Genomic DNA, 22,536 nt, shown 5'->3' on the forward strand with positions numbered 1-22,536 from the left:
AACTTTATTGGTTATAGTACATCCTTTAAAGGACATATGCTTAGACATCACAACATGAAGAGTTTATATCTTTAGGCATGTCATATTTGATGAGAAAGATTTTCTATTAAAGTCTCAAACCAACAACCATCATACAACACCCATCTCTGACATGTCTTCGACACCTAATACTTCTATACCTCTGTTTCCACCATCATTCAACTCTAACACTTTTTCCCATACTTTTTCACATTAAAACAACATTCCTCAGACTTCAAATACTTAACAAACTCCTATCATTGAAACTCATAATACTTTTCTAACACCTTCTCAACCTTATTATTCTGACAGATTCCATGACACACATTCTAATGTCATTCCGCACTCCCAATCATAATCTCATATTCATAATCAACAACATATCTAATCTGCACAACTTCCTAGTACTCAGGCAAATAAGTACTTCTCAAAATGAACATACAACTCCTATCCTACAAAATCAATCTCATCCCATCAAGTAACACCAGCTCATATAACTCCTGCCACAGCAATTCCAGACACTCATTCTATGTGTCAAACTCACAAATCCTTATTTAGCTAAAAACAGCCCCCAACGGTCCGGTATGAAAAACACAATCCACAATCAATATTTGATTACGTCGCCTAGTCTATGACGTGGACAATATAATGTAAAATCAATACACGCAACTGCTAATACCTAGTGGTTTCATTTTTATGCTAAGATGAAAGACCATTGAATTTTTAATTATATAGATAAAATGTTAACCAACCAACTATTGAAAACAATGAAAGTAGACTTTGCAATTTTAATATTAAAAACGACAGTTTCCATTTATTAAGAATTGGGTAATTTCCACAGTAGTTTCGTAACCAATGCATCATGCTTCAGAGTCATTGTCTTGTATTGAAAAAGGAATAGCATTAGTACCTAGTATCATCTATAAACAATGTATGTCACCAATAATGGTTTTTTTTTAATGATGGGAAATTGAAAAGTTACCTTCAAATGTAAACTTTTGCAAGCTTTTTTGGCTTTTGGAGATTCATTTGAAAGATTGGTGTTGCTGTGATTCTTTTTTATTTTGGATGTATATTCCTGTATAGATGAATAGTAGCAGTACCTTAGTATTACAAAAATGTTTTTTAATGTGTATTTATTATTGTGAAGTAAGAAATATACCTTTTCTGTTAGATCACTTGGTGTTGATATAGCTGTAACACATTTCTCTATACTTGCTTCCTGGTATTAAGAAACAAAATTATTAGAATTTTATATTATGAATTGAATTTTAAATGTATAGAATTATATTTATATGTATTTTTAATTGTACATTTTGTATAAACTCTTCTATTTGTGATTCCTTTATTGTTGATTGTATAGTCTGCTGCAATACCTGAAAATTTGTTTGGAAGTAGTAGTATGTAAATTTATAAAATTGAAATATCACTTTAACTTTAAGTATACTTACTTCTTCATTGGTGTTCATGGTAGAGACGCATACAAAATATTGTACGCTTTTCTACTATAGTTACCAAGTATTTGCAGATTCTCAGAATGCGAAAGCAATATTCTTTTCCAACTATACTCTGTAAAATCTAATTAACCAATTCGTTTCCATTGTCCTGTTGCAAATTTGAAAGTCAACAATATATAATTGTAAAAATAGTAGATTTCTCATTTGCCATTGTACTTTATCTTTGATGGCAGCAATTTCTTTTTCAGTATGTTTGATCATTACTTCTGCAATTTTCCCAAATGCTATTGTGCTTGCATAATTTAAGCCATCGGAGATTTCAAAGTTTAACTTGTATCTGTACATTCCATATTAAAGAAAAACATGTAAGATTGCATATCCCTTATATGATATATTTGTAAAATTTGTCCTTATTGATACCTGAGCTTAGATTCTGAATGGTTTTTGCACTTTTTGCACCAATATCTTGAATTGATTTTTTCAAGCTTATTTTTACAACTTGGGCAACCTTTATAGTAACATGGCATTCTTTCATTATTGAAAACTTTCGAAACCTTTGAATTGCACATGTATGATTTACCCTGTTATAGAACAATAAATTTAGGATAAACTTAGATAATAAAGATGTATATTTTGAAATTTGATAGCAAATCAGATTAATAAACATTAATTGTTACCTCATTTTCTTGAAATAATATATCAGCTAAACTTCGATATTCTTATGTTGTGTTGCTTACTTGCTGTTTGCTGGTGTCTTGTTCGTTTTCGAGTGCATCTACTTTGATCTGCTATGCTCTGCATATTTTTTTTTAAATAAAAATATATGTTGAAATGGAGGAACAGACATAAATTAATAATTGACTGAAAAGTAGTTTTATATTACCTTTCCAAATAAGATGCAGCTTCAGGAATATTCTTATTTATATACACTTTTGTAGCAAATGTTGACTGGAGATAATCACCTGTAATCATACAGTAATATTTTTATTTATTTACAATATTTATATAATTATTTGAATTTGGGTGAGTAAGAGATATGTACCTCTAAAATTTTGGAATGAAGTTGATGTAACAATTAAGACATAATTTTTATGGGGTGATCTAATGAAATCAGCTGGAATTTGGTCCATAGTGTTACCCCATAAAGTTATTCTCATGGTAGATTTGTTGCAGTTAAAAAGTAGGATAAAATACTATTATTGACTTATTTAAATATATAATTTTTGTAACATGTTTCTTACATACCTTGTATCTGCAAGTATAATGTCTCGTCTTTGTCTTTCACTGCCAGATCTGGTAACTGACGTTTCAATTTCCTTGACTTTTATAAGCACACCTATCACATCTATTGCATGTAAAAGATTATTAAGTATACATGTACACCATATGTTAGTAAGCATAAAAATTTCCAATGAATGTATTACCTATCAGAACAATGTTATTTTTTTTAATGAATATTTGTGAAGGATGTGAAGAAGAAAAGGTCCTTGGGAATTTCAACATCCTGATTGCTTGCTAATTTCAGTATTGTTTTATCATCAAATTCAATCTTGAACTTATGTGCTGCAATACGAATTTTTTGACGGCTCTTTCACTTTGAAGTTTTCTACGATTAGGATATTGTCATCTTTAATGAATTTTTCAAACTTCTTTGTTAATTTTAATGAATATGTAGCTTGAATTTCATGACCCTGTACAATGAATAATATATAAGTGAACAATTTATAATAATATATGATGAACAATTTATAATAATATATATATGTGTTAAATAAATATTTAAATAAAACCTGTTCGTCCATTAGTAAAATGGCGTTGCTTTTAAGTGCAAGATTATTGAAGAATAGGTCATTCCACTTTCTGGTAACTCTAACTTGAATTTTCCATGGAGTATCTTCTTTGTTGATCGTTTTCAATGAATGATATTCAGTTGTCATAATCTTAACCTGTAACCAATTTCATAAAAGTTAGAGTAAAGAACATAAAATAAGAAAATAATTTAATTTTAAAAAACTAATCAAATACCTTTAAAATTGATCTTGGAAAAGAGAAAAGGTCAATGGAAAATTTTCAGGTTTTCTTGATGTGTTATATATCGTCCTAATAGTAGTTTGTTTGTTTAAGAAACTCTATTAGTGGTAAACTTCTATTGAATTTGGAATTGTATTTATGTTAGGTCTTTTGTTAATGATAACTTTGTTAGATTTGAGTTGTAATTAGGACATGTCGATGTAATCTTAGGAATCCAACTTAGTAAGGTATCTTTTTTGGTAATAGTAGTTTGTTTGTTTAAGTAAGTTTTGAATTTGGAATTGTATTTATGTTAGGTCTCTTTTTAATGATAGATTTGAGTTGTAATTAGGACATGGGTCGATGTACAAAAGGTAGTTCATCTTTGTAAAGGAAAATAGTATAATCTGCATTACTTGTGAATGAAGAAAGCACCTCATAATAGTGTTATGCTAACGCCTTTGGAGTTCAACATAACAGTAGCTGACCAAGCATATTCATGTAATCATTCCATACACGGTCCTCAAAGTTTGCTCTAGATTGACTTCCAATTGGATAACCCTGATCAAAATCAGATGACTTCAGATAAAACTCTACATCATACTTTTGTGTGACCTTTGAAAACTGATAGGCGTAATTCTTCTGTAAAGAATGATAAATAAACCCAAGGCAGAGCCATCACATGCTTTAGTCATTAAGTTTTTCTTGAAGACCTTGTTCAAGGGCATATTCTCATGGCCGGACGGAGTGTCCTTTTGTTCACCCGGGTGAAAATGCTAGAAGAAGATACCCAAGGAATTTTCACTACAATTGTGTTCCTTGCCAGAGTTCCGGAAGGGAGCATGCAGGAGGGGTGATTTATGTGAATATACTCATGGAGTTTTTGAGTGTTGGCTTCACCCTGCACAATATAGGACACACCTCTGCAAGGATGGTACGGGCTGCATGCGAAGAGTGTGTTTCTTTGCGCTCACAACTGAAGAGCTTCGTCCTCTCTATGTGTCAACAGCCTCCGCTGTTCCTTTTCCCCATTTAGTCAGATCTGCCGCTATGGAAATGATCGCTGCCTTGAGTCTATACCGACCGGATAAGGAGTCTCGTAAAAGTTTCTTATATGAAGATTTCCTCCCAGTAAGAGTTTGAGAATCCCGCCAGACGGATCAAGGCCATCCGACCGCTTCTTCGACTCTAACTATTAAAAGTTGTCATCCCGATCTTCATAGAATGAAAAGAAGAATTCATATTTCATTTTGTACTAATCTCACTGGATATTGGATTAGGTTCTAGTTCTTGTGGCGGCAAAATGGTTTTGGGATTATTAGAAGAATTTTTCAGCTGTTTTTTATGATTTTTAGCAGCTCCTAAGAAATTTCACTGTAGGACGGATGGCCCCCGCCGAGAGAATGATGCTTGGGTTTTCTCCATGGGTGGATTTTGGTTTGCAGTAGTATCTTCTTGGTATAGTCTGAAATCCATTATTGGGTAACCCTGGCCTCCGGGTTATGGTGCTTTTTTCAGCTTGTTTCCGAAATAAGAACTATGAGTTTCGAGCTATTGTGTGCAAACATGTAGGTCATGGGACTAATTTCATAGCTGAATGTCTAGCTATATCGAAAAGTGTGGAGTATACTCTGCATACAAATTGGAAGAAGTTATATGTGGGATTGGATTTTACCGCATCATTTCATGAATTTGGTGGTTCAAATGTGCCAAGGTGAACGAAGGCAAAGATGGCATAGATGCACAGAAGGACTAAAGAATTGCAGCTTAACTGCAACATGGAGGGAGGCCAATTTAATTGTGGATCAGGTGGCGAAGCATTCATGCAGTCAATCTCCAAGGCAAAGAAGTAGTTTTTTGTTTTTTTATGTAAATTCCCACATGGATCACCAAATGTGAGGTTCCTGTGCATACTTAGTTTAGTGCTACTGTTGTGTAGTGGACAGTGAGAATTGTAGTTGGTTTCACAGCTGCTGCAGCTCCAATGTAACAGTGCTTTTTGTTATTATTAGTATGTATCAATTCCTAAAAAATAGGAAAATGTTTGAAGCTATCTATCTTTTTGCTTGTTGTTCCCTTGTATTTTCTCGAGCTGTCCTTTGCTGCTTTCTGGTTTGTGGGTGGTGGGTCGTTCTTCCGTATAAGAGTGTCTGTGTCTGGGTCTGGTCCTAGTTACTAATTCCTGACTAATTCCTTAGGTGCTGATACACTGTTTTTAGACATATATCAATTCAATTCTTTTTATGGATAAAAAAAAATAAGAGGAAAAATAACTGTGCAAAGCATCTTTCAGTTTTTCTGCCGTAAGTTTATTATAGTTCAACCTCCTCAATACCGAAACACACACAATATGGTGCTCCATGATAGCTTCCTTATATATCTAAGTTTCTGATAATGTTAGCCTATGAGGGATAACGGGTTCAAAAGCTAGGGGATAGGTGCCCTGATTTGTTGTGTGTTAACACACGATTTGGAACAAATCTTTAGTGGATTCTGGGTATTCTGATTGTTTCTGTTGGTACTTCCTTGTCTTCTTTTGTCTAGATTTTTGTCTGTATAAGCATAGGTTGGTCTTCTTTATAAGCTTAAAGTCGGTCCTGTTCTTGTTATGTTTTTGGCAAGTCAAATCAAAATTCTATGAAGAATCCATTTTTATTTTTCTAATCATGCAATGCTTCTTAATCTGCAATCTTGAACTCTCCATCTAGAACTTTTTCATTTGGTGACCAAAGGTGCTTCTAAATTCCATTGTTTGATGTGTCATTTTTATCATATTTGTAACTATCAAGATAAGGTTGTTTCTTAACACTGATGTGAAAAAGCAGGATATAGCCTACACAAAGGTATGTATTCATAGAAAGGTATGTGAGTTGAGATAAACTTTATATTTCTATAGTATTTGTACCAATGAAAGTCATATTTATGCAGACATATATCTTTAAGAATGAATTTAAAGTGGGCCAACTTAAAGAAATTAATTAAAATAAATTACATATTATTAAATCCCAAAAGAATGAAATTTTCTTCAGAGTAAAGTATGTGAATAGAGAAGATTTTGTAAATGAAATTGGTCCTGTGGTGATTAAAGACTGAAAAGTCATACAATATATTAGAATAATTTAAACGAAAATCAAAAGTGGGAACTAAAAAAAAAAGGTGGACATTAAAAAGGGACTACCATAAAGAAGCAAAATGGATAACTTAATCACTTTTCCATAAACTTTGGAAGTGCTTATATGAAGGTATATGTCCTGCTTATGCATCAAGTCATGTGGGATTGTCAGTCATTGTAGCATAGTTGACTTCATCACCACCGGTGGAACGCAAATCCTATCTTAACGCAGTTGAGTTGACAACTACTCAAGTAGCAAGAATGTTGTCCGTGAGAAAACACATAAATTACATCTCACATAAACTACTAAAAATCAAAAGTACAATAACAGAAAGAATAACTATTAGGTCCACCCCGAGCTCCGGAGGCCAAACAAAGGAAATTAGTATTACCAACTTACATTCATCTCCTAAACATTGCTTAAATAACACAACCCCACCACCAGCAAAAAAACAGCCTCATCAAATTCTTAACCAAGCTTCTAGGCCTTTGCAACCTTTTGAATTGCATTTTGCTCTCGAATCTCAAGTTATTCCCGGTTCACGCAACAAATGTAAAACATCAGTTTTCTTGCTAGGGGTGAGCCGAGGCTCTAGGTTTCCTAAGTTGTGTCTTGGGCGCATTTGCACCCCTTCGGTCACACGCCTTTAAAAATAGCCTACAACTTTTTACTAAAACCTGCCATCTCTCTCGCTACCGAGGTGGTCCCCCTTGGTACCGTGTTTGAATAGCCTAGACTATCACTCCCATGATAATCCTACTCAGACTTGAAAATTAGCAATTCTAACTTCTAAATATCTTGAAGAAAGAGCAATCGTAATCACTAAATACCTGTCAGATCTCAATCTATATAAGTAACTCCCTCTTCGTTTTAATTTAAAGGTCATCCAATGAGCATTTGCAGTTTGCCAAGTCCACATGAATCCCGCTTCTTCAAATTGGTAAGGTTATGTAATGCTTTATTATGATCCTGCAATGTTGCTATCCGCAAAACAACAAAGGTTAATTTAGAAATGCATTCAAAGAGACGTTGACATAAGGTTAATGGATCAAAGCAAGGGAAACATACCCCTCTCCCTCCCTAGCAAGCTTGACCTCGCCTCCTCAAGGTGGTGGAGGAATGGGTTTCAATTGGCAACATTTCTCATTCTTTTAAGCAAAGATAAGCCTTCAAAAAGTGTCGATATACCTAGATTGAGCTAGCATGGATGCATTCTTCTCATTTTCTTGATCCCAAGGTTACCGCAAAATATTTCTGCAAATCGATAAGACAACATTTTTTTTTTCTTTCAAGCCTAAAATGTAAAAGGGACCAAACGTAAGATCCATTAACTAATTCAACTTAATCTTCTGCCTCATCTCTTCCAGTTCTTTGGTGAGCATAGAGATAGCCAAGAAAGATTTTAATAATGATTGTATTCAAAGGTTTCCTCCTAATATTTGAGTTTTTGTAACATTCCACCGTCAGCCTAACACCAAGGCAGTATAGGCTTTTCGGGACTTCTTCAGCTGCTATAAGTAGTTCGCAAAATCAAGAAAGATACAGGTGTTGCTTGGAGAGGCAGGGGAAGAGGAAATATATAAGCAATTCACTCTACTCACAACAGGTTTCATAGAGGAATTAGAGCAGCGAATAATGTATTGAAAATTGGTAAGTGGGGGAGAGGTAGAGGAAAGACTCTGGAATCACAATGGAACAGAACTCCCGACTTGTCTAGGAGGATTCAGTCTCTACATGGTTCTCCTGCGGCAAGTGGATATGGCAGAGAAAATGGAGTAGCAAACAATATGAGACCTACAACATCATATAGCTCCTCATTTGAAATAGGAAAGTGGGGCAGAGGTGGAGAGATGGATAATATCCAATCATCATGGAATCAAAATTCTAATTCTTGTAGGCGAGTTAACCTGTCTTTGGCACATGCGAAAGATATTGGATCATCATGGAACAGGATTTCTGATTCCGGGTAGATGCAGGCCATATCTGGTTCACCTGTTGCCAGTACAAACAATGTCCCAGTCATAGGCAAGGAGCATATAGTGTTATGGAGAGATCAAACTCCTGAGTAACTCCTGAGTCTAATATGATAGTACATGCACCAAAGGCCACTTCACCATCAACACGGGATGGGCTGGTGCAAGAGCTAATCAAGGCCTCGGAAGAGGTAGGGGTGCTCCTGAAGGAACATGGTTGGCAAAGAACAGTTCCTGAGCGTCAAGAAATGCCACAAAAAATGATAGTAATTTTGCTTGGTAGCATGATTGATTACATCTGGTTCGACAAATGGGCGTATATAGTGTTCCACTTATGGTTTAGCAGAATATATTTGGACTCACCACAGTGGTGACAGGAGGAAGATGTAAGCTACAATCAGACGACTCTAGTCTTTTTGTTGACACGTCAATGGGTTCCTCATTCTTGTGTTGATCCTATTTTTGGTGCAAGCATCTTGTACTTGTTATATGGCGACTGTAAGTACAATGTGGTAAAACTGTAAAAGCGTATTTCTGGTGTGACAGCAAGTACTTGTTATATGAACTGTAAGTAGAAGGGCGATCGTATTTTGGGGTGAGTGTGGTCTGTAAGTTGAATGCAGTAAGCTTCTTGTATGTTCTAGACTTTTGGGTAGTTGCTGTAAGTAGGATATGGAGTTTAGCAATTGTCAACATAATGAGGAGAAAATAAAACATAAATGATATATATTTTTTCGACCAATAAAACTTAATAAATTGATAATATCCAATTTTTTCTAATCTATTGATATGATGCAAACAGATACATCAATTAGCTAGAAGCTAATAGTCTAAAGACCATACTACGGAACACCCCACTCCCATCTAAGAGAACCTCAAACAGAAAATACAGATCAAACCAAAAACACATAGCTACGAAGGCAACAAAACCAAAACGGAAAAACAGATAGCAACACAGAAAGTGCCACTCAGAAAGCACCACCATCTACCACGGTAACATTCTCCGCCATATGATGTTCCTACAGTTAAATGTATATATGGTTCAGTAATCTTATGAAAACACTCCTCCCACCGAAAGAGGTATAATCATGACGCTTTCTTATCTCATCTCATATGATATTTCGAATTGGTTACTGAAACTAGGAATACTTAATATAGTCTCTAGTTATATCAGAACTCTGTAGGTGTTGTTATTTCAGTTACCCATTTTCCCAAGGGGATTTGTCTTACTCCGTTATATCTTATCCTACTTTCTCCACCACCGCAACTAACAACAGCAGCAATTCCTTCTCCGTCTCCTGCATTGTAAGTAGTGGTTTCTTCTTTTGGAGTTGCTACTTGAGTTTCATCTGTGGTAGTTATTGTAGTTGATGTAATGCTTCCACCTTCTTGTTTTATTGTAGAGAGATAGGAAATAAAGTCAAAACAAACACCTGATTGCCTCAAATTAGGTGGCCTAATTTTTACTTGGAAGTGAATATATATATATATTAGAAGAAAGAATACTATTCGATAAAGATGAAATAATATTAGTTTACCAACAGAGGTGTAAAAGTATGTTAAAGAAATGTGTCATAGGAACATTCGAAATGACTCGATACAAAAATTTAAATAAAGCAGATAATTGAAAATGAGACAGGAATAATAAAAAGGACACTATTATAACTATAGATTATTGGTGGTTTGATTAAGGGAATCAGGGAAATCTACCTATCCACATCAATTGAAAATCTGGAGTGTCAGAAACCATAGCTATTGTCGAGAAGTTGAGAGGAGAGGAATCATCGGAGAAAATGTGAACAACTACAACTGGTGAAAGGAGTTTCCAAAAAATAATATGCAACAAATGAGAAACAGTAACAACATAATAGAGAAAGGTAAATAAAAAAAAACTTACAATGACAGTGATGAGTAGAGAATGTCAAGGAAGATTGTTGAAGACTTCTTGGAAGACAATATTTTTGGTATGCTGATGCAATTTGTCTTCTCTGTTGTTTAATAAAATCTTCAAGCCAGAGCGTGAAGTCACACGTGACACTGCAACATATAACTGCCCATGCGGGAATACTGAATTTTTGAGATATACTCCAACACTGCTTATAGTTTGGCCCTGGATTTTGTTTATTGTCATACAATAACAAAGCTTTATTGATAATCTTTGCTCGCATAAGACAAAAGGCCAATTTTTATTTTCTGACTTCATCACAATCTGAGGAATGGTGTGTTCATCTCCACTTCGTACTCCAGTAATGATTTCTGCTTTTAGGACATAATCTGTTATTTTTGTCACTTTCATCCGAGTACCACTGCAAAGTCCCTTACTCTGGTTTATGTTTCTAATAAGCATGATAGGAGCTCCCTCTTTTAGTTGAATTTGATGATTTGCAATCCCTGATATTTGAAGAGTGTTAAGGAACTCTGTAGGATACAAAATGTCTTGATCTACGATTTTATCAGATGCCGCACTTAATGTGTATGCACTCAAGTATTCATGTATTTCACCTGGAATTAATGAGAGAATGTATTTGTTTAACTCATCTGCAGATGCATTCGTAGGTGTCAGAATGCATCGACTTCTCAAGTATTCTACATCTTTGTAGTTCCTTGAAAGTTCTGTATAAACAGTATTTACAATCTCTTCTATCCCATCTCCTTCTGAATGAATAATTAGATCTTCAGGTATTTCAATCCATGATGGTTCTTCCCCTTCACATAATGATTGACTGGGCAGTTTTCCTTCACCAATAGCTAATATCCAATTGTTAAATTCTACATCGGATTGGGTACTTGGTGATGTAGAATCTATTCTACTCAAACATATGTTTATGGAAAGAGGAAAAACCTTGAAGTGACGCCATAAGTAGGATCTGTTTATCGAAGCTGATACAATAGTTCTTGAGCCTTTTTCTATAACTGGAAGCGTCTGCCTGAAGTCACCTCCCAAAACAACTATTTTCCCGCCAAATGGTTTATCTTTCAAGCTTTTATCAATCACAGACATTATGTCTCTAAATGTCTTGTCAACAGACTCAAAGTCATTTTTCTTATTCATTGGTGCTTCGTCCCATATGACCAAATCTGTTTTCTGAATGAGTTTTGCCAAGTGCATCTTTTGTGTAGCATTGCAAGTTGTAGATTCATCTGATCGAATGGGAATTTTGAACCTCAAGTGGGCAGTTCGACCACCTGGTAATAAAAAGATGCTATGCCTGATGATGCTACAGGTAGAACTATTTTTCTTTCAGAGCGCAACTTTGCAATTATTGTATTCCATAGATAAGTTTTTCCTATTCCTCCACTTCCATATACAAAGAAGAGACTTCTAGCATTACTTTCAACAGTGCTAATGACAACATCAAAAACAGTTTTTTGTTCGACATTCAATCCACCATGAAGCTATAAGTACTGTGAGGAAAGTAAATTGCAATTATAATTTAGTTCCTCTTGTATCATTTTGTTCTCAGCTTCATCTGGTTCTAGGATATCAAACTTATAATCTTTTAGACTCCACCCATTCTCATTCATTAGAATTTCAACTTCAAGAAGTGTTTTCCTTTCCAGTTCTGATTCAGATAAATTTGGATTAGCCCTTAAGATATCATCAGATAGTAACTCCCAATGGCAGTTCCATATATCAATAGCATTGGATAACTCACAAAACACTAAGAGTGTTACAAATAACTGGCGTAATGACGGACTGGAAGACCATTCAGCTACTTCTTTAATGGCAAGATGTCATTCATTGTCATCTTGTAAAAGACCAAGCGCACGGCAAGCTGACTTGTAATCATTATAGAGAGTACCATTAACAGTTCTGATTTCTTCAAAATTTCTAGCTCCCTTTACAATGTTTAGAAGCATACGCATATAGTATCTTTCCCCTTGTGTTGGTTGAGCATAGAATATTCTTACAATCTTCAATCCTTGGCTTCTTCTTTTCCATTCCTGAAAAAATTAACAAACATGTATGTTATGAATAAATATAAATTTTATATGTAATTTCAAATATAAATTTTTGTTTGGAAATTGTAATGTATTGAGACCTTTGCATTTTTGTCCCACACAAATTGTAAAGGGAAGTCAACATATGTAAGATGTCTTCCACTTTCGGTCTTTTTCATTAATACGCATCCACTCGAATAACATAGTTTTTGTCTTTTTCACTTGCAACAATTTCAAATTTGGATCCCCATTTGCAATTTAAAACAATATTCTCACGATTTTCAAGATGGAAACTCATTCTTTCAAAATGTAAGGATCTCTCAGACTTGATGTCAAATTCATAAATCCTCCAACTTGCTTCTGATGCAGATACATATCTGAAGTCTAGATAGTGCTTAATCTCATCAACTTGATGTACGACCCGCTTCTGATTATCTTTGTCATAGACATTATTTTCTTCAACAATACCTGTAGCTCGATCTTGCCCTTTTGAAATGTACTTGAATAAGTACTTAATCATCCGTGAACGGTTACAATGTCCAACATTGATGTGACACTGAAAGTCTTTGGTAAGTTCAACAATTTCAACCGGATTTTGACAGCCCATCATTGCAGTTCTTTTATTATCTCGCCTTCGATAAACTACAAAACCTTTCTCATCAAATGTCGTTTCACTGCAAAAATCCTTTGGAAATTTCCTTGTACATTTCTTCTTCTTAGTGTCCATACATGGAGAACCCTTTTTCTTCTCACCACACGGACCATGAATCATTGTTTGGACTACAATATCATACAGTAGAGCTTCACTTGCTTTGTCTGGCAATTCAGCTAATATCATCTTGTCTATATCCGAAGCACTTTTAGCTTTATCTTCCGGATGTAAAAACAATAAAATGTGAGCATGTGGCAGTCCTCATTTTTGAAATTCAATAATATACAATACTGCACACAAAAAAGAAAATTTTATTTAGTAGCAGTCTTTAAATAATTATAAAGGTATATGATCTTATCAATAAGTAAGAAATATATCTTCCTATTAAGAAGTGAAATAGATGGATCACTCAGAAAATGAGACAAACCATAAGCATCAATCTTAACAAACTGAATTTAAAAAGGTACTAAAGTACATTAACAAAGTAAATGACACCTGGACACAACACAAAATTGGGTAGTTTTCTGTTAATATTGGGGGTGGGAGAGAAAACTTCTTTGACTTTTTCAAAAATTCCACAAAACACCTCCTTTTTTCCTCCCATCTCCTCTTCATTACGTATCTGGTTTCTAACAACTTTGACTATATATTATCTTAGCCACAATGCACTGTTTTCCATCAAAAACACATAGCTCAATTGCTTCTAAATAGAGAAAAGTTTGACTGCAGATCTGTTGGACCATATATAGAAGAAAATCTGTAAGTGTTCTCCCCTGTTTAAATATAGGATGTTTAAACACATAAATTTACATTTTACAGTTAATAGCAAACATGAATTCCACATTTATGAATAAATTATTAACTATTGTTTCACATTTTGCAGGTTTTTCCTCTATGTCAATTTATAGTCTTACTGGACATTATCTATTCTATAAAAAAAAAAAAAAAAAAAAAAAAAAGGTATGTGATTATAACCTACAATGACTCTACCGAAATGATTTCCATAATGCAATCTTTTCATGATGCACTCCAACTTCATTTTGAATACTCGACACACAACATCAAGAACATCATTAGGCAATAGTCCAGGGTCTTTTTGTAGATAACTAAGAATTTCATTCCAATTTGGATTGCAAGTCACAGTAATCAAGTGGTCCTGCCCATCTACATATGGCAATATTATCTTGGTAGGTCTGTATCATGTATCTAGGGCCTCCTGTAAATGCTGATGGAAGGATCAAACGTTTACCAATTGATGCTACTGTAGTATCACCTATGTTTATTTTAAAACGGGTTATTGATAGATTAAAACAAATCATGAGCTAATGGAAATAAATTTTAAAAATTAAATAATATTACTTATATACCTGCGACCACTGCATCCATCACATTGCTGTATAAATCAGCCCTAATTTCTTCTTGGTGTGTCCGATACCAACACATGTTTTGATCTTCTATACATGTATAACCATCAACAATGATTGTTTGACGTAAACGTCCACCTATCCAGAGTAATCGACTTTCTAGTGTCCTTCTTTGTAGTCTAAAAGCCCAATATTGTCTCATACTAACCGTATCTCTTTTATGATAATCTATATTAAAACTCTTTCATTTTCCTCACTGTTAGGAAATCTTCTATAAGGAATCCCAGGTCTATAGCCATCTTCACCATGGGGACACATTAAAGGATATTGCAAAGCCATGAATTTAGGATGCAATTCATTTATTCTCTCCAAACCTCCTCTAGTTTCAACAATTATGTCCCTAAAATCATTAACATTAAATCCATCCCTTTCAATTAAAGTTGCAACTTCATTGCTAGTTGGCAGATTGTATTGTCTTCCATCACTCTGTCGAGAATTAATAAGTCTTAGGCAGACATCAATGATTTCATCTTCTTTAAATCTGTCTCTAGCCATCCTAAAAGACTGTACAACTTTATTGTGTTGATCAAACATTTTGATCAATCCATCAACAATTGCAAGATTAGGAAGTTCATTATATTCATTGAATATTTGCATCCTATTCTTCAATTCATTTTGAGTATCGTATACATATAACTGGGCAAATTGAGGAGGCTTATTTTCGAATGGAAGAAGAGACCCAATTTTATGATGATTTTGCCCACTTATTCTGAAAATGCAAGGACCTCCTCCATCATTGATAGTCCTATCTATCTTCCCTCCTGCAAAAGTAAATTGAAACATGGAGTTGTATGTCCGTATATATCTTCTAAATTTAGTATATCTTATTCCTCCTTTCAAGTCTAAGAGTTTATTAAGAAACTCAGGGGCAACCTCAAATAGTGGAAGTTGAACTTTTCCATCTCCACAACATATAGAGAATGTTGGAACAAATAATTTTCCTTTGTTGTTTCTTTCTTCTTCCCAAAGAATTGCTCCACAGTACATACACTCTTCAGTTGGTGGTCCAAAGTCATGAACTCCTAAATTATAAAAATTAGTTGTGAATTTGGCAAACATTTTGAATAAAATATCAAAATTGAAGAAGAAAACACATACCATCACTGTTAGTATACTTGCTTAGAACACGATGAATTTTTTTTTTGCTTTTGCAAACGTTTATTCCTTTCACTGATATTTGCGATTTAAGATATTGAAGTCATTATACGACGCATAGCAACTGTAAGATTCAAAGTACCTGTTTGGCCTGTGTAATAAAAAATATCAAATTTCAAAAACTTTAATTAATCCTCAACCAAATATAAAATACAATTTTACCTTTATTTGAACGCAAGTTGTGTTCCTTGGATGCCAACAAACGATTACGTTTCTTTAAAGCCAACAAACGACTTCGATTAAGGCGAGCTATTTTAGCAATCTGTTCCTTTGTAGATTCAACATTGACTGTTTGAGAATTATACCAAAAAAGTGTCAACTTTAGCCATTTCTTGTGGAAAGGATATTAAAATTGTTGTGTCATTATAAAATCAGTAAGTTCATACCAGTACTATTGCTTAAATGATTGCTCTGTTGCTCATTTAATTCCTGTGTGTGTATCAATTCCTCTGTAATAAAGGCATAAAGAAAAATATAGATATCAGTTACTTACATCTATACAATATCTTAAAATCAAATGAGAGTATAAAACGGTATTTTTTTTATTTCTCAAGTTACATACCAGTGTGACTTTGATATTCCATTAGTTGTGGATGTTTTCTTCTATGCTCTTTTAACACTTTTTCTCTATGGTTGCTCTTTGTATTTGCAGATATCATAATTCTTCTATGACGCATAAGGTTAGAACCTTCAATATATTCGCATAAGGTTAGACCCTTCAATATATTATTTTGTTAGAATATTTATCAAGTGTGTAAAATAAAAATTAACACTTCGTACCATTATTCTTTTTCAGTGCAAGAATACATCGTCTATTGTACCGAGCAATTCTGGAGGTATAAAATTTTTCATCATCCATAAGGTAAACCTGAACAACTCTTCCTCTCTTTGGCTAAATCTTTAACTCTTCTTATAGCTGCTGCTCTTATTCATTGCAGCTGATAATGATTTAGAAATTGTCTTCTTGGATGAAAGACTTAGTTGGTCAGACGGCCTTTGGGGCATATAGGAAGTGCATTTGCATTAGAGTTGGGAACAATGCAGGTTTTGGAGCAGACTGATACATTGAGAGTTTTTGGTACTGACCCAGTGGATTACATCATAGGGGTTTGTAGTCATTGTGGAAATTCCATTTTCACTGCGATTAGTACCTTTCTTAGAATGTAAAGAAACAGTCAAATCTATTAATTTACGATCAATTCATTCCATATTTACTTTTTTAGAGGATAAATTATCACATTTAAATCTTGTTTGTTGTGTTGCTTTGCCGAATTTGACGCTGATTTGTTTCACGTTTGGGTTGGCTTCCAGTGCCCTTCTTGCTGATGGGGTTTATGGTGTTAGTATAAATATTATACTGGAAGCCTTAGGATATAATCAGTGCTATGATTAAGTTGCAGGTGTTTGGGGGAATTATTTATATTGTCAACTGTGCTTGGGGTGTTAAAACTCTTGGAGGTGCTAAAGGGTGTTGGGCAGTTTACTACTTTGGCAGGCAGTTTGTTTACCATAAGATATGTGACACTAAAGAGGATCTTGAGCGGCAGAAAAAACAGTTTCCTTATAGCTTTTGTTAGTGTTGTGTTACCTTTAAACTTTTAATTGTATAGGATTTGTAATTGTGTAAGAACTGAGTTAGATTTAGAGTTTTAATTGTATAAGACTTCTTAAATTTATCCTTGGACATTTGAGTTGAATTTCTATGCAAGTAAGATAACATTATTTAATTTGTGTGTATTTAATTTAATCTGAACATTTGTAGTAATTTATTAGGTTATCTACTTATTTGAATAAAGAGTGTGAAACAAAATCAAATTCCTAGTTTCGTCAAGATAAAACAGGATCCTATTCCTAGATCCTATATAATAGCTATGTTCATGTTTGTGCTAGCTCGTGTTAAGATTTCACTGCAAAATAAGCCTCTCCGATGATATAGGTGTTGCAAGATAATGTCTAGATAATTATGGGGTGCAAGTATAAAGCTCAGCCCTATCAATTGTTGTGGATAATATATAGGTGCTGCAAGACAACGTTTAGATAGTTTTGGGGTGTTAAGTATTGACTTCGGCAAATCAATTGTGAATATCTTTTGCTCCAATTTCAGAAGTTTTAGAGTTCCTAAGCTTCATCTCATCTTTAAATTCATCATCAGTTTCACTTTCTATTTAAGAGTGAACCTAACTAACTAACATCATAATAGAAATTACTGAGATATTAATCACCCTAGTTACAATTTAATCACGTATAGTTCGAACTGAAACAGGATAACAAATTAAGAAACACACATCAAATAATTCGAATTAAGCATAACTATTACCAAAGTTTAGTACCACTTCAGAGAGGGAATCCAGTCATAGAGCTAGCAGACCCTCAAAAATGTCATTTCATTTTTACAATAAAGCTTAGTAATATATAGTAAGAAAGATTTAAAAGATATTAATCACTTGTCTAGCAACCAATTCAATTCCTAACTGCATCGAGAGTTGCGGGTATTGTTTATGAAAGTATGAGACACTGAAGTGACCAAGAAGTGGAGCTCCTTCAGCATCGGTTTATTCTGATGATTAAAGTAGCAAACATCCATTGGCCTACCAAGAAGATTAAATTCCCACTTGAGCTGCGTGGTGTTGATATTTCTCTCCGTTCTATACTTCTTATCAAGTCCATTCCTTTTGTAAAATGCTGCCACATCTTGATGTAATTTCAATGCAAGTTCGAAGTAATCATATTGCTTCATCCCTGAGTATACATCATGACCACCTTTTCTCCGTGGTTCCTAGCCTTGTGAGCCTTCATTCTCTAACTTAGAAACATCCTGAGGCCTCATTCTGGGAACACCCGGTTCCTCGACTCGATTCGTGTTCGTCTTTTACTCCATGGATTGTCTCCTTTGTCCCACTCTTTGTGTGGGGTTGAACCTAGGATCATCTATAGGAGGATAGGGTGGCTTTCTCATGACTGGACGGAGTGTCCTTTTGTTCACCCGGGTGAAAATGCTAGAAGAAAAGACCCAAGGAAGTTTCACAACAGTTGTGTTCCTTGACCAGAGTTCCGGAAGGGAGCTGAGCGCGCAGGAGGGGTGATTTATGTGAATACACTCATGGAGTTTTTGAGTGTTGGCTTCACCCTGCACATTATAGGACATGCCTCTATAAGGATGGTACGAGCTGCATGCGAAGAGTGTGTTGCTTTGCACACACAACTGAAGAGATTCGTCCTCTCTATGTGTCCACAGGCTCCACTGTTCCTTCTCCCCATTCAGCTACATCTGCCGCTATGGAAATGGTTCCTACCTTGAGTCTACTGCCAGCTTCCCCGTCCTCGGCTTCTGTCATGTCACCTAATCCTTTCACGCCACTGATGTCTCTGTCAGCCAGTGGCATTTCACTAAACTTAGACAGCACAGTCTTTACTTGGGGTAAGTAACAGTAGATATAGCTCCCACGGATATAGAATAACATCAGCCCTTCATTACGAAGATACTGAACAACCTTTGATCATAACTCGAGGAATGCGAACAGTGCCGGTAGTTTTTGTCAAAAGCAGATTGTCATTGCCTTTTAGCTTCCGAATGGGCTGAAAGAAACAAAGAAACAGAGTGATCATGTGTGTCTTCAAGTCATTCGACATGTAGGGAAAAGTTCATATAAGCACCCTTTGATTTGGTAGCTTGAAGACTGCATGTTCAAAGAATATCCTAGCAAATTGAGATATACCGAGATCCTCACCTTCACTACAAATCTATCACCACTCCGGTAGAGTATAAAACAATGTCGAGAGACAGTTAGCATCAGTAATTACGATGCTAACAAAGATGGTATGATGTTTAAAGCATTACTCTTAAGGGTCCAAGAAACTTCGACACATTTCGATAATGCCAAAGCTTCGCCATTACGGGCAATTGCATCTGCTGATGCCCATCCTTTCAAACAGCTCATGACGACCTGATCAACATCTTGAACAAACTATCATTACGATGAGAAGGCCAAATGAGCTCGGTGATGTTAAATTACATCTGATGTATGTAGTCTCTGAACTAATGATCAGTCCAGCATCAAAAATGTTAAAATTAGTCCAAAGCATTAAAATATCTGTCAAGTAGAAACTTACCATGTTGGCAATAACTTGCATAAACAACATTTTTAAAACTCCATACTGATCTAGTTCATAATCTCTGACCTTAAGTTCAACTTCAAAAAAACCAATCATTCTGTAATGTAGAAAACGAAAGGTGTCACACAATGTGAGATGATCATAATTTTAAATCCAAATTTCATAATAATAAAAATTAAATATGTGAGATGTGATTGGTTAGCCTTTCCCTCCTTGACCTACAATGACCTGTCATATGGAAGACTTAAAGTAAAAGACTGCTAAATTTGGTGTAATGCAGAAGAAGGCGGCACTTCTTCCCAGTTAGGCTGCTAACTTTGGTGGCTACTAATTTCCCTCGACTCAAGATTTTAAAGTGGGATACAATTAACGATTAAAATTGAAACAGAAATATCCATTAGGTATCGTACTATATTGTTTGTTTACTAATAATTTGAAGATTATAAAGAACAAATACCTTCTCTTAATTCATGGAGCAATATAAGAAGTGACTTCGGACACAATACTGTCCCTTTCTTGCTCAGTTGTGTTATGCTAAGAACGTCAAGGCTTTGTTTTAAAGATGAATATGTATCTACATGTATAGTTGTCGAGCTGAGACAAACAATCTGATGGTTCCCTTATTTGGTATCTACAATATGAGTAATATGAGGTTAGCATGCACAATTTACTGGGCAAATCAACTAAGCAATAGTGGAGAAAAAGGGTAATATACCTGTAGTAATAGCAGTCGTCATTGTTCTTGACGCTACAAGTAGTTTTCATTGGACATGGCATTTCAATTTGTAGCGGCAAATAAATCCCTCAGAGCAACTGTTATTTTGAGCTACATTTGGCTTCTTATAGTTGCGATCATAAATCTGTAACAGGGTTAGTATGATATATGATATGGATTAACTTTATTTGTAATCATAATAGACTTGAAAACATCAATGTAAATCAATATTAGTATATATTTGTTTTTTTAAATTATGTTGAGACAGATAATATAACATATTCATTAGTATTGAATGTCATGTAAAATGGACAACACTTTAATACACAAATAATCAAACCCTTAAAGACCTATTACTCCTGTGGATTAACTTCATCAATATGCTCCCCCTTCTTGACAACAATAGGTTCGTTTGCAATTTGGCAAATGATCTAATAGCTTCACGGACTTATAGGAGCCAAACTCCTTTAGTACATATTGATGCCGGCAGACCAATGAAATCTCTTTGGATTATATATATATGTAAGTTCTATCAGTTGTCTCTGTATAAACAAAAAATAATAATAATAATAATAATAACACTATATACATAACAGAACAGCAAGAAAAAAGTTCGGTCGGTATAGAGTTCAGTCACGGCAATTTATAGTGGGTTACTGTAGCAAGAACACTATGTATAGATAAGTTTAGTTGGATGAAAGTATGTGACTGTTAAATGGATAATTTTAAATGTGTATACGAAGGACGTACCAGCAAGAGAGCAATGTGATAGAAGATCATGAGCTGGACTTTGTTAGTATGTTACACAATCCGAGGATGTCTTTGTAAACGACATTCCTTGTGAAGGTTCTAGAGTAGATTCTTTGTAGACAACATTCCTTGTGAAGGTTCCCGAGTGGCCTCTTATTCTTCATTTTTTAACAATTTTTTTCATTGTGGTCTTTGGTACACCTCGGGAGAGAACAACATAGAACAACATTGTGGTCTTGTGAAGTATCCAAAACATAGTTTGGTAAAGAAGTTCCTAGATGAGGAATGGTCTGTCTCTGTGATTTGTGTATTTGTAAACCAACGTCTAGAAGATTTGGGAACTGTTTCCGAATGAAATTTCACGCTAGCTTGAGATCGTTTGATGATTTAACAGGAATGCGATGTAAGAAGGTCGGTTTATCGAGATAACTTTCGCTTAGAATATCAAAGATACATGACATTTGGTTGGGAAACACGCAGTAGTAGTCCGGTTCTATGAGTGGCTTAATAGACAAAGATAAAGCATATAAGGATCAATCGGCAAGTAGGACTTATATTCAAATGTAAATGCAAAAAGGAAAAATAGTAATCAAAGACAACAGCTTAGGAAAAGCATACACTTGATGTCATATTTACCTCATCTAAAGTGGTATTGTCTTTGTTAGAATTCTCCATGCCACAAACTTTCCAAGAAAATGATAAAGGGTTTTTTCCCCGATCAAATCAAGGCTCCGTGGCCCCAAGTCCCCAAAGATTTGCAAAGGATGGTATCAATGGCCCCGCCACACATACTGTAAGTGTTAGATGGTCGTGCAAGTTGGAATTCGCCAACTACAAAATGCTTGCTAATATTTCTGAAAATATTCATCACTGGACCAGGCTCAGCTTCATATTTCATTAAATCAACTTACCTCCTTTGAAAAAAGGGATTTTAAGTGCTGCATAGCCAGTTGTTCCCTCCAGTCTGCAATCTGCAACCACTCAGCTGAAAATTATCCTTATAATTTTAGAGACAGCTTGTGTAGTAGTAGATGGGTTGTAGATATAGAATTAAGAATGTGCAATACTGTACCTTTATTGCTCAGTTGTGCGATGGAAATGCACATAATCCTTCCGATGCTTAATAATGAATAGTTCCAAAGCTTCAATGCTTTGAAGTTACCAATATATAATAAAAATTTGAGATATGAGCAACAAATAAATCAATCCAATTC

The 22,536-nt window shown here is 34.8% G+C and overlaps 1 protein-coding gene and 1 long non-coding RNA gene across 3 annotated transcripts; both read right to left on the reverse strand.

Moving 5' to 3' along the window:
- Positions 1–10,492: 10,492 nt before the first annotated feature.
- On the reverse strand, positions 10,493–11,680 carry LOC147475929 (uncharacterized). The gene has a single exon (XM_086585581.1). The coding sequence runs from the start codon at positions 11,678–11,680 to the stop codon at positions 10,493–10,495; it is 1,188 nt and encodes a 395-aa protein (XP_086441707.1).
- Positions 11,681–20,313: 8,633 nt separating this feature from the next.
- On the reverse strand, positions 20,314–22,072 carry LOC147475930 (uncharacterized). 2 transcript variants are annotated; one of them, XR_015208765.1, is made up of 3 exons: positions 21,959–22,072; positions 20,573–20,717; positions 20,314–20,488 (listed from the first exon to the last, which is right to left on the reverse strand). It is a non-coding gene; the product is annotated as an uncharacterized LOC147475930 (long non-coding RNA). The 2 variants fall into 2 exon arrangements; XR_015208764.1 differs by lacking the exon at positions 21,959–22,072 and adding an exon at positions 21,323–21,637.
- Positions 22,073–22,536: the final 464 nt, after the last annotated feature.

This window comes from Coptis chinensis, chromosome 9 (assembly GCF_015680905.1).
Source record: "Coptis chinensis isolate HL-2020 chromosome 9, ASM1568090v1, whole genome shotgun sequence".
Taxonomy (NCBI): Eukaryota; Viridiplantae; Streptophyta; class Magnoliopsida; order Ranunculales; family Ranunculaceae; genus Coptis; species Coptis chinensis.

What these genes read in the sequence shown, in the direction of transcription:
- LOC147475929 (XM_086585581.1), bottom strand. Translation starts at nt 11,680, where the DNA reads ATGCACTTGGCAAAACTCATTCAGAAAACAGATTTGGTCATATGGGAC.